General features: G+C 41.3%; 1 protein-coding gene across 5 annotated transcripts in view; it reads right to left on the bottom strand.

Annotated features, from left to right (window-relative positions):
- Positions 1-13,794, bottom strand: part of AGBL1 (AGBL carboxypeptidase 1) — a 440,078-nt gene that overhangs the window by 232,473 nt on the left and 193,811 nt on the right. For all 5 annotated transcript variants that reach the window (XR_010834249.1, XR_007166158.2, XM_067003867.1 and 2 more), the window contains one exon: positions 13,147-13,307. Coding sequence is in view for 3 of the 5 variants with exons in the window: in XM_067003867.1 (XP_066859968.1) it covers positions 13,147-13,307 (161 nt within the window). In the remaining 2 variants the exon portion in view is untranslated. The remainder of the gene's footprint in view (positions 1-13,146; positions 13,308-13,794) is intronic.

The raw sequence follows: 13,794 nt of genomic DNA, 5'->3' as shown, positions 1-13,794 counted from the left end.
AAAGCAAGAAAGCACCAGAAGGCATGAGAGATATCTACGCAAACAGGTATCCTGTCTTCATGGCTATTCCTGTCGTAGCTACAGGGGAAATAATCTTTGAAATTTCAGTAACCATCTTCCTATTGATCCTTCACCAACAGCTGGTTCCTCAGAGCCACTCTGTAAGTGGATGGAAAGGCCAGACATGAGGAAAATACTCTGAAAAGAGTAGAGACCTCAGGTGAGTATATTCATTATTCCCTTTCTGACAAATTCTAGCTCATATGCCAGAGTACTCCATTTCTGAGAAGTTTAAGGAATCAGTAGGTGCTTCGTTACAGAAGAGCCTTACAGATATTTGACACTGGTGGGGTTAAACTCCTGATGGACCATGACCAACAGAGGGACCTAAGCTGGCAAAGAGCAAAAAGATCACAAGTTATGCAGCGATTCTGAGTACGCTGCTCCCAATTTTGCTGTATCTCCAGGTGCTGGGTCACACATGACTAGATTTCCCAAGCAGACTGCTATGCAGCCAGCAGCAGCAGTATTACGGGCTTAGCCTTCAGTCCTTGCTCTCCAAGGACTTTCTCCACTTGGAGCTGAGGCTTTGATCCTGAACAGTACATTTGCACAATAAGAGTTTGGGTATGATTTTAAGAAGTGAGAGAAAAGTGAACAAAACCCCTGCTTCTGAGTCTTATGCCTCCAATCTGCTCCTCCTTTGAAAGGGCAAAGATGCTTCAGAGACATTGTCAAAATACCTAAACCATTTTTTCAGCCTAATCCATTATTTATGTTTCCACACAAAACATTTCTTTTTAATCCCAAGCTCTTGAAAGTGAGGCATCAGGTTGTTTGCAGTCTTCAGGATCACTTTCATGAGCTGCAGGAGAAGGCAGGGAGAGGATTTAGGTCTTGGTCTGCTTTTGACTTTCCATACCCATCTTTTTCAGGGCCCCTCTCTCTTCTCACTGTTCTGTGCTACCCACAAGCTGCCAGCATCACATCCCCATCCATTTGTTTTTCTGTTTGGTCCTTTCTAGACATAGGTAAGAATAGGCACTGACTTCAAGTCAGACAGATAACTACAGTTAAACGGTCTAAAAAAAAAAAAAACGACATGATTTCTTATGGGCATGCACTTTCACCTGAGAGACTCTGGTTTCCTTCACATCTCCTATTTGTGGCCAGTAAACTTCCAAGGTAATTGCTTAAAGATAAAATGGTTTCTCCGATACATTCATCAAACCAAGTGATGATAGGGCTGATTAATCCAGGAACCTACCACCTTTCTTGAAAATACTAAACCTCAGCTGCAATGCACGCAGACAGTAACAGTGAAAATATTACAAAACTGTTACTTTAACAAATGCTACGCTGTCTTTAGCAAAACCATCTTGAATTCTTGTCTTCCTATAACTTTTAAGGACAGTGCATAAATAAGGAGGGTTCCAGACCAGGTGATAAAAGTACTTAGAGGCATAGGAAGACTGAAAATAAACCAAGCACCTTTCACGACCAGATGTACAAGAAGAGAGGTGATAGTTGTTTACAAAATAACTGGCAATTTGGGCACTCCCAATTATTCTCTCTTACAGCAGAGGACAAAAATGCATTTGCAAAGGTGAAAGACCAGCTGATGAAAGGAAATACTTTCTCTTTCTGCACAACACACAGCTAATCTATAAAACTCATGAGATAGCAGCGTGCAGCCAGGAGCAATATAAGATTCAAAAAGCATTAGCCACTAGTACAGAAAATCAGAGCACTGGAACATTTCATTAGACAGGATTATTGCTATTATAATTATTTGGAAAGGCTACAAATTGTCATGTTTCCAGGTATAAATAAATAAGTGTCTGAAGATAGAAAGACAGTCCCCTAGGTGGTTGGGTTGTCTGTAATTGTCCACTATGGCAATTTCTTGCATCCCTCTTCGAAATCTCTAATGCAGAGGACTGTCAGATAGGACACGTAACTGGACAAATGTACTACAATGGATCCTGTCTTCTTATGATTCACTTATTCACAGATGAAAATACAGGTTGTGTGCTACAATGAAAAATAAGTATTAATACCAGCGAAAGCCTGACAAGATAAATCCAGGTAGCAATACTTTACCCAAATTCTTGGCTGCCCCCTGCAGTTCGACGGAAGATGAAACACTGTTTTCCTATTTGAAATGGGGGGTTTGCTTGCTATTGGAATTACATAGGACTTTTATCTTTTAATGAGATGCTGGTGTTTTATGGAAGATGCTATAGAATGGCATCTTCAGAAACAATTCTGAAGTACAGAGTGTGATGTAAAAACTTGTTGGGCAGACTAGACAGAACAAACAGATTAGACAGAGAAATAGATAGAGAGCAGATGCTTTCTATTCTTCCCCTTATTCTTCATTTCTGACGATACTGCCCTGATAGCAGAATCTTTTTCTGACATTCAGCAGCTTCTGTTGCTTATTCTGCCTTCCAACTCCAAATCCTCTTACTCTTTTTGAAATAGGGATTTAAGGTAGTAACTAACTGTTAACACTTAATAGGAAACCATTATGTTTTAACTGGTGAATAGTATGCAATAGATAAAGCTGCTGATTATGTACTTCTAAATGGTTAAAGACATATGTGAAAATCTAACCATAAAGCCTGTTTCTGTTACTTTGAAAATGAAACTCAACCGTCCAGAAATTAGCTTTTTATCCATTTGAAAAATACAAGTTTTACCAAGAACAAACGGAAGTCAGAATGGGAGATGGAGCCATTCAGCAGGGAACTCCAACTGCATCATGGGGAGAATACAGAGAGGGAATATTGCCCTAACAGCTGCAAAGGGAAAGTTTATCTTCTTTCCTCTTACACCGTTAGAGTCTGCCTCTCCTCCTGCCCCAGCAACAGCCCACGCCTGGCACGTTGGCTTTGCTCAGCACTCGTGGCAGCTGCCCGAGCCCTTAGCATCTACCCATGGGAGCGGAAAGAAGCCATGACTGAAACGATAGGGCCTTTGGGAATGGAAAACATCACAACAAGCTGATTTTTATGTTTGTTTGCTTTGGCCACTGCATCCCAATCTAACTCTTTCAGAGCTACAACTTTCCATAGAGTTCTGCTAACTGATCTCACCTAGCATCAGTCTTTCCCACTCCTCTACCACCACCACTACCCCACATCACAGGTCCATCCACGCTTTTCCAGGCCAGAATCAGTCCCACAGCTCTCACATTGCACTGTGACAGTGATGAGAAAGTGTCAGTGCTCTGCCCTCCAACCACTGGTTCAGGGAAGTGATTGTCCTGCTCTGCTCTGAGCTGGTGCGGCCTTACCACAAGCACTGTGTGCAGTTTTGGGCACCACAATAGAAAAGAACTATTAGAGTGTCCAAAAGGAGGTCTACAAAGATGGTGAAGGGCCTAGAGAGCAAGACATATGAGAAGCAGCTGAGGTTACTTGGTTTGTTCAGCCCAAAGAGGAGGAAACTGAGGGTACGCCTCATGGCGGCCCGCAGCTCCCTCACGAGGGGAGTGGAGGGGCAGGCGCTGAGCTCTGCCCTCTGGGGACAGCAACAGGACCCAAGGGAACAGCACGGAGCTGGGACAGAGGAGGGTCAGGCTGGGAATTAGGAAAGGGTACTTCACCCAGAGGGTGGTCAGGCACAATAATTCTCACAAATTCTTTTCCCCAACATTCCATTTAGTCTATACATCCTAATAAATCCATATGGTTTCTGAGAGGATATAATGAATTGTCACAGCCGGCAGAGACTGTCTTATACATTTGTATCTCCATGCGTATGTGCTCGTCCACACTGGTACATGTGTGTGCTGGGCCTTGAAACAACAACCTGCGCACATTTATCTCATGTCTCACACAATACCTCTGCCACGTCTCTCTCTCCAGTATCTCATGTGGCAACAAGCGTCAGGGTCTGCGTGAGTCACAGACACAATACACTGAACAGCCGGAGCCTCTGACAGAATATACAATAGAGCGGAGATGGCAGTGGAGGTGGCTTTGGAGTACGTTAAAAATGCTGTTCAAGTGCCAACTTTCACCTCCAAATGTGACACTTTGCTCGCCCACCCACTTTCCTTACAGGCTATACGCTCCTTTTACTGTAACTCACCAGCTTTAATTATGAATTTCTGTCTTTTCTACCCCTTTAACTGTTTAGTCTCTCATTTGTCTTGCTAAGTGTTTTTTGTTTGTTTGTTTGTTGATATGCTCCTAGATAGCAGTTGTATACTGTCATCATAGTACAAGAGGCCTGGTCAGACTCTCATTTGCAGGCTGGGCACCGAACCAAAAGAACCTGTAATAAGCTTTTGCCTCGAAAGCAGAAATCTCTTACGTTCCCTTTGCAGAGAAAAGATGCAGAGATGGGGACACAATGTGCCTAGGAATATCATTATATCAGAAACATTTGGCTCTCCTTCACTCTTATTGACTGAGTAACTTAAATATATAATGAACTTCTGATCTAGAGAATAACTGGATCCCGCTGGTGGTTTTACAGGGGTTTCAGCACCTTTTATTACTATATCTTGCCCATGACAGGAAATATTCACTTTAAACAACAGCAAGGTATGTGACACTGCCACTTTCAGTGCTGTGCAGGACTGTGAGGCTTTGATGCTAGTGATGGGTGGGGAAACATTCTGCTCTACCTGGTTTCACAGACCCCTGGCATTCATTTCAGTTTGCTTCTAAATTCTGTGATGCTTGGATATCAGAGCCCCTACTATTTTGGGTCCAAGAGGTGAGAACTCCACATGGTGAATTGTTTGATCCAGATAAACCAGATAAAGCCTTTAGTTCCTGTGATTTACATCCCATTACTAATTCTCCAGAACACTGGAAAGCAAAGTCCGTTTTCACCTTCAACCAGAGTAATTTTCTGTTACATAGTGTGATCCTCAAGAGACTCTTTTGGGACTCATGGACGGATTAATTAAAGGTCACCTCAAGTGACAATTGCAAGAAAAGAGAACAACTCATCAGAGGAAAAATACATCACTTCCACTAAAACATGCTTCCATATGAAGGGCTGGAAGTGCATTTTGCCTAACTACCATCCTTGTCACCCACCCCATTGCCTCACCTGCCCTACTACAGGTACTACAGTGTTCGTCATTATGAAATACATGACAGTTCTCTGTTTTTCACAAGATCAAAGCTCTTTTGGGAATCATTTGGAAAAGCACCACATGGAAACAATACAGTAATAAGAGCCTTGGACTTCCCTTATCACTTATCCATGTTTCTCACCGGCCCAAAGGCACAAGAATTGACACTATAGTTGAAAACAAAGGACAGAGATCATCAGAGTTGCACTAAATTGCCTCCTTCTGCTATGATGACAGAGACACAAATGTAATGCAGCTAGAGCTTCAGCTACTGCTGCAGTATACATATAACCTATATAATGCTATATAGAATCTCCTAACTCTAGCTCTTAAACATTACACCCATGACATATTCACAGTCTGAAATCCCACCTCCAGCTGCATTCAAAATGACCGATAGTCTAAGTAGACCAATCCTCCCGCGATCCTTTGTGCCCTCCCAGAAAAGACCATCTATCCTGTTCCAGTGTCAGTATTATCCTGGTCTATAAAGGTCACCTCAGAGGAAAGTGGATGTCCCTCATAATCCATTCCTTTGGGGGACACTTCAGCAATCAGCTTTATTATTCTATCCCAACATGTGAAGGCACCCAATGGCTTTCATATTTCAAGTTAGATTTTAATGGAAAGGACTGCACCACAGAAATACAGATGCTCCTAATCAATATGAAAATGTCTAATACCAGACAGTACTATACCAATACGCCTCACAGAAAGGGCAATGCAGAGCCCATTTGTTCTGCTGGATATATACAAGTTCATTATCTGTACTCTAGTCAGATCTGTACGTGTACAGTAATTTGAATAACCTCAGACAGATATGATAGCAAGTAGTCCTTTTGTGCATATTTGAAGTTCTTTCTATGATTTCTTTCTCTGCTGTTCACTCTTTTCCTCTCATTCCTTTCTGCTGCCATTTAAATTGCTATTATTAGCTATTAAATGATAAATTAATTACCTCTGAAATAAGCATGAATAATTGTTCCCAGTCTGGCATAGCTGGGGCTGGCATTTGATAACAATCAACAAAAGCTGTGCAGCTCCCAAGGTATTTCATAATAATCATAATAAAAATCAATAGAGGGAAAATAGGGACAGCTCTAGAAAGTGTTAATGAAAAGTTGCTGAATTACAGAGGCTCACCTGTGCACAGCTACATAAAAGCCTTCTGAATACCAAATGCATTCATTATAGGCTGTATTGCTTGACTGAACCTCCAAAGAATTCACTGGGCTCGGATTCTCACACTAACAAAGAAAAGATGCTGAAGAGTGCTGGACGAGAAGGATGAAGGGATGGATAGGAGAAAGTTCACATTCTTATTTAGAAAACGTGATTATCAAGGTACACAGTGCCAGTAAAATCTGAAGCCTGTAATAGATCCAAACTCAAAACCTGAGTTTTTTCCTTCCAATAGCAGAGACATCCAGGTTTTAGGTCAGACCCTGGCGGGCAAGGTATCACCACTCTTTTGCACCATCTGTATGAAAGATCACTGTCGAGTTATAAGACAACTACAGCTCAGTATTACTTAAACTGATTCAAACTCCTTACAGTAATATGAGACCACTCCAGAACCTAGCTTTAGCTACTCTCATAGCTGACGCATTGTGTTAATGTTAAATGTTAGACTGTGCCCATGAAAGTGTCATAAGAAATACATTAGAAACTCCTTTTGTCCCATGTTCTACACCACCAATATGACAACGCATGGCAAAGGTGACACTTGGTTTATTTAGCTGAATGCATCTCCTTGGCACTTCTTGCTCAGGCATTCAAATACAGGAATACCACATCCAGAGATGTTCATAAAGCAGTAGAAATTTTACATTCCTTTACCAGCAATAAAATCTGTGACTAAAATAAAAAACAGAATCAATAAACAACCTCCTCTCCTGAAAGCTGTCACAAGATATTTAATGTCTACAGATGATCAAGGTAAAAAAAGTCCCAAATCTTTACTTAAAGAAAAATGAGCATTCAATCAAACAGAAATCTGAATCAAAACTGCCAAATAATTCCTGCTGGTATATTCCCCAAGGAGTTAGATTCACAAACTCATGAAAGAACACTTTCAACTTCATGCATGTGTCAGAGGACTCCTCAGAGTCCAACTGCCCAGTCTGCCTCAGGGGACCAGATGCCACAACTGCTGGAACACCCTAACTGCGAGGTGACGGGGCATTTTGCAGGGTGAAGCACTGTCTTGTGCTCAAACCTTTCAGCTGAAATTTGTTCCAGTTTACATAATAAAAACAAACAAAACACAACAAGGAATGAAACCCACATTCACTTGTAATTATAGGAAGACATACACCATGAGGCAAGGGAGCCATTTGCTATCACTGCACAGAAGTATCATGCTGCATTTCTGCCGTTCAAAGGTTTGTCAGAAATGCCTGAAATGAAGCAAACGTGCTTTGTTCCATCTGTATTATTTTGCTGTTTGAACTTTTCTCTTTCTTTTTTGCTTCATCTCCAAAAATTCACTCTAGTTTGATCTGAATGGCATTTTGGCCACATAGCTTAAAAGATGAGCGGACTTGCTTGCACAGCCATAATCAGGGGAGCGTGAATTAGAGTGAAAGGATGGGAAATCCAACACTTCAATACCATCCAGGATCATGATGGTGCATCGATGCACTATAGAAGAAGAGCAAGCACAGTTCCACACAATCTGCAAATCCTTCTTGTCAGTTCTTGGATTTGCCATCCACTCACCAAGCAATCTAACTCTTCTCAGTGTATGGAAGATGAAAAGATTACATCCGGACAAAGAGCCAGAATAGTGATTAAGCTTCCTGCTTTTGATTAATATCAGAGCTAGGCATATTTGCCATCTGGGATGGAGAAGGATTTGGCTCTGCTCAAGAAATGTAAGAAATGATGAAGAAACACAGGAGATGAATAATAACTGAGTCAGCAGAAAATTCTTAATGATTTCTGAAAGGTCTGTCTCAATATGTACCATGTGTCTCCTGAACAAGCTGACACAACTGCTGCAGCGCAAAACACTCCCAAGCACAACCTGGAGGGCAGAGGAGAAGAGAATGAAGGAATATACCATCCATTCAAAACATGAGGAAGAAGGGGAAGACACCTTTAATGAGAAGATGCTCTTGCTTTCTTAAACCTGCTTTAAGTGAACAGTCACTTCCCATCTTCTTTCTGGCCATGACAAATGTGAAGTTACCTGGACAGCATTGACTTAAAACCTAATCGCTTTTACAGCAAATGAGGCATGAAACCTATTATCAAAACACATGATGTCTGAAGTCCATGCTGGCATTTCATTTTCCCAGCAGAGAGAGCTTCTGAACGCCTGAATTGACTACAAGGCGTGGTGGCAGGCTGGAAACGCAAAATTAGTGGTTCTTCCTGAGGCATGGCAAATACTTGTGAGGCCAGCTTGTGCCTTTGGGAGAGGGCAGAATAAAATGTCTGTATGAGCATCTGACACATTACTTTGTTTTTTGAAGAAGGATGCTAAAGACCAGAAAACTCTCCACATATTTGGCCTTTGACCTTGGCAGAGTGTTCCTTAAGACTGACCCTATTGCATGGAGGGGGAAAAAGGGCTATTTGCTGCAGAAGAACTCCTATCTAGCACTTGTGAAGAGAAAAAAAACAACTACTAAGTTCTTAAGGTTTTGTGAAACATGAGGGTGATAATGCTTGAACAAGTGTCCCAGGAGCACAGGATGCTAATTAAAAGCTGGCTAATACCTTAAACAATTTAACCACTAGAGGGGCAGTTAGAATTTTGTTAGGATTATCAAAAGTTTGCTCCAGCCCCAAGGGCATTTATTCATTTGAAGTTTTCAGGACATCCTCTGTATGTTTTTGGAAACACTTAAATAGCCACTTGGTTTTGTCTTCATTTAATAAATCATGAGAAGCAACATATTAGATACCAATAACCTTCTGAGCATTGGTTCCAGGACCCTGTAAGCACAACATTTATATAGCATTTACATTAGATCAATTCAGAAGTCCCTTAACTGGATTTTCCCTTGATTTAATCAGGTACAGCATTTGGTAGGAAGCACGTAGGAACTTTCTGTGGAGAGATAGTATCTGAATAATGGGCTTGGAATTTACTGCAGAGGTTTCACAGTTAAAGCACTTCAGGTATAACACAGGTGAGCACTTCCAGGTGGTCCAGAAATCCTATATCACTGCAGTACCAATGGCAATAATTTCAGGAGTTACCTGTTGGTCTCTAAAGCAGGCTTAAGAAGGACATATATGTCACCTAGTAACTAGGTGGAACTTGGAATAGTCCTTGAATGTGCCTATTTTGTGTCTAGCCCATGAGCTTTGATGACACACAGGGAGAAAGCAGCTCTTCCCTGCCCCTCTTCCTGCAGCCGTCACACCTTACGGTTGGAATTTATATAACGTATGCATTGTATCTTATACTTCCTCCAACTTTTGGCATGTTTATGAAACAGCTGCCATATAGACCTGTTAAGGACCAGTGACAAATAGCTGTTAGACCAACTTCATGCTGTCTAAGGACTTCTGGGTCTTAGGGGAAATACTCTACTCTCCTACAAGTGCTGGAAGTTCAGCCCCCTCTACTTATCCTCAGACGCAGCTACTTTACTACTCTGCCTCTGCTGGGAACTTATACCATTTGCCCTACTCATGCTTGTGAATGACTTCCATTTACTCTTCATGCTAGACTGAAGAATGCATGGGTCAGGAAGAAATTCTTGCCCATGTACCAAAGTGTATTTGGTACAAACTGTCTGCTAAAGGTTTCGTACACCTTTCTTTGGCTCATTGGAGACTATGTCTGAACACTATGGACCAGATCTGATGTGAGAAATATCCCATTCACACAGGATGACCAGTCACTTCAGACCAGTTATTTCTCTGACAGCTATTACCTTACTGTGATTTATTGACCACTGATTCTGAAAGAACTGTATAAAGTTCACAGCGGATAGTTTATTCCAGGGAAGCAGGGAGGGTCCAACCTGCATCTTCACCTGCCTCACAGCAGTAGTGAAAGAGTAAGGCTACGAAATACTCAGAGTGGAGAGAGCCTGAAGAGGAAAATTAAAAGACACATGCAGTTATAAACCTTGACAGGTGAAAATGTTTGCTGTTGGAAGGAGATGCTGAAATGCCAAGTCAATGACATGTACACCAGACATCAGGGCAAAAGAGAGACAAATGCAGGGCACAAACTGCAGGGATTTAACAACAGAAGAGCCCTCTGGCTCCATAGGTTGTGATCTATGTACCTTTGCAATGACACATTTCATCTGGGAGCCAGCTCTATTCAGTGCTGGATTAACTTTTCATTCCATAGCTTGACCTGTCACCCAGAGTACTACAGAGATGGGCACTGAGAAATACATATTTAGGAAACACATTAGATCAAGATAGACATATTTAACATAAGCACTGTGCAATGCATCACACTGCTCACATCTGTAGCGATCAGCGCAATTTCATCCTATTTTCCACAAAACAAAACCCTACCAACGAATAAAGATTGTATTTTCATCAAGGTTGAGCAATAGCAATTATTTTCTTTTGACACTGCTAGTAGAACAGTCTTTGTGACACACTTTACTTTGCCAGAAAAGCATTAGCTACAATCAGAGCTAATGCTTCCCACTTTAACATCTTCTATGAATAATATTTCCTGGGATCAAGGCTGTACAGACTCCTGGAAAAGAGTTTACCTTCAGGGTGTTAAAAACCACCTCTGTTCACAATATAAAGCACACAAGAAAGAAATCCCACAAGGTAACCACCTAGATTGATCCTGTGTTGCACATGCAGGCCCCAGGTCTAACTCTGCTTTGGCAAAGGTACAAAATAAATTGGGTGTTTCCATCCACATCTACTCACACTTTCAGAAGAAGAAAATATAGAAAGCATTCAAGGATGCCGTGCATTTTTGTGATAACCATAGAAGACAACAGAGCTGGTTTTAAACTACAGACCCTTCATTCTCCTTAAGCCCACAAAGATGGCACCAGTGTAGGAAAAAGCAGAGTATAATTTCCACTGATGTTATGATACACCACCAGTAAGCTGCAAAGCTCTGGTAACCTCTTTGTGCTACCTAAAAGAGCAAGATTGGACTTTGTCTTTACAGAGTAAGATTAGACTGCATGGTACCCCACAGCTTCCTCCAGATAAATGTTTTTATGGAGAATCATTTTTTACTTCAAAGTCTGTATGTTATTTTATTTCAAAGTCTGAGTTGAGAGAGAGGCCTGGACATAGCTGCCCTCCTGCCCATATCTATGTGCTCTCTGTATTCTGCATTCTTCCATTGGTCCCAGTAGGCCTCCTATTTCCTCTAAAATCAAATTATGCAATTCTCTTGGTGAGTCTCATAGAAACCCAGAGGCAAAATATTAATTTTCTGAATCAGAATCAATAGACTACACAATCATTTTCAATGAATTATTTATCAAAAAACAGAATATGCTAGCAAGCCCCTTGGTCCCTGTGTCTCTCTCTCCCCAGCCTCACGCAACAAGCTCCTGCAATATGGCGTATCTCTAGATAGGATTAAACAATGCAACTGTTTACCTGTTCTGCAAATGGTAACTAATTGCACCTAACCCACCAAAACTCCATAGATCTGCAATTTTACCCAGTGGAGTGAAAATGAACAAGTAACTATCACATTGCCTTTCAACAGTGGCATTACATCCCTGGATGACACTAATGCTGGGGAAAGTTGAAGGGACAGAAGACTTTGTTTTCAGTCACCATGGACGCATTTGAAACACTATGGGAGCCTTACAGGGTAAGGGATTTGGAGGTTTGTTCACTTTAAAAGTATTTGTAACTAGGGAGTTTCTTACCACTGTTTTGGTACAGGTCCATTACCCCACAATACTGGGAAAAAAAATAAATGAATGCGTACTAATATGAAACCAAACAAATAAAATAGTAACAGAAAACTACACAGATCAGGGAAAGGCCTCACTGAGCTAGTGTTACTGGGTGGCTTTTTATCAGTGTTTGAGGCTAATCAAGGTTCAATATTTTCCTTCCCAGAAGAAACATTATTTTATGCAAAGGCTCTTCCAGCTCTAGTTCAAAAGGAAGAATTTGATTTATATCTCAAATCCAACCACCTGGCCAGTAGTTCTCTCTAATGACACACCAATGATCTGTTGGATGGATGTCCACAATGCTGAAATTATTTAGGATACATGCTAATTGCTTCATTTATGTGTTCGTACGTTCAAGTGAGCACAGCTACACCAAAGGAATGTCTCTATTTTTCAGGCCTCTTTTTTCATTGTCCCTCATAAACATTAAAAACCGTGAACAAGCTTGTAAGAATGGTTTCCGGCATGAGGAACAGGTGGTGGTAATGTCAGTTAAGTATTCCTGCAGGGGGAAGACTGGAAGCTTGCTATAAATTATAGGGGCATTTCTGCAACTGAAAAACTTGCTTTTCATTGATGAAGCTTGAAGCACTCTTTGATGACAAACCCACTGGGAAGCTTCAAATCATATCACATCACTAAGTTTTCTTTCTCCATTTGTCTTGGAAAAACATTATTACAGGCATATGTGCTTGCACATAGCACTAACGAGAATGGTCTAGAAAGGGTATACACATTTCCACTTCATCACAAATTCAAGCTGAAGAGTCCCATTCTCTGATATTTATCCAGGTCCAAATCCCCATATATTTATACTATAGCAAACTCAGTTGCATAAATCCCTAAAGGAAGCTAAGAAATGAATTTTGCAATTTAGGAAAACACCTCCTCAATGATCAGTAGGATACCAACTTCATCACATGCATCAAAAAGTCACCAACCTGTGCTCTAAATGTATGTAGGACTCAGTACAGTGTGAAGAGGAATATCTGTGAGAATCCTTGCAGAATCAGGCCTACAGTTTCTAAATCATGTCATCACATTCCATTACTAATCTGCAATATTTGTTCCCTGCCTATAGCCCTTAAAGAACGTCTTCCCTGTAAGAGATTGTCTCCATGGAGGATCTCCCACAGGAGAACCCTCTGACCTTTTTTTTTCATCACTGACCTTTGTGCTCGGTCTGTTATCTCCTCATCCAGATCTAGCAGGAGCGCTGCCTGGTCCATCACCTTCTTGCTGCAGGGCAAGGATTTGAGATGCAGAATGAGCAGAGCAAGGCAAAACTTGCTTCCCATCTCCTCCAGCTCTTGAGTTCCCAGCTGCAGGCCCTGGATGAGAAAGGCAGGAAGGTTCATTGCTGAGTGTGCAAGTTGCAGGTGTTAGGAGAGAGTCGGGCTTGTTTTGGAGGACAACTCTTAGTGTTCTTCCTTCCATTCTGAATGAAGGGTTCATTCACTTTTGCTATATATTTTGCTATATTTCCCCTAAGCCATTCACGAATTCACTGACAGCATTTGGTCTACAGGAGCTATTCTAAAATAGACCTTATTTTAGAAATGGAGAAATAGAGGCAAATAGTTCAACCACCTAAACTACATTTGCAGAAGTCATCATTGTCAGAATTATACTCAGACCCCAGGAGGATCTGACTGTAAATCCAGTTTTACAAATGATTAGGTCTCATTTTTTTCTTTCTCTCTGTAAAAAAATCATCTCCCTAAGCAATGAGAAACAAATAGGCTTTATGACTGTAAATACTGGGCAGTGACAGAGATGGAAAAGGAAACTGGGAGAGAGGGAGGGAAGGAAGATCTT

This window comes from Anser cygnoides, chromosome 11 (genome assembly GCF_040182565.1).
Source record: "Anser cygnoides isolate HZ-2024a breed goose chromosome 11, Taihu_goose_T2T_genome, whole genome shotgun sequence".
NCBI lineage: Eukaryota > Metazoa > Chordata > Aves > Anseriformes > Anatidae > Anser > Anser cygnoides.
The sequence above is the reverse complement of the archived record's forward strand: the minus strand, read 5'-3'. Positions and strand labels throughout refer to the sequence as shown.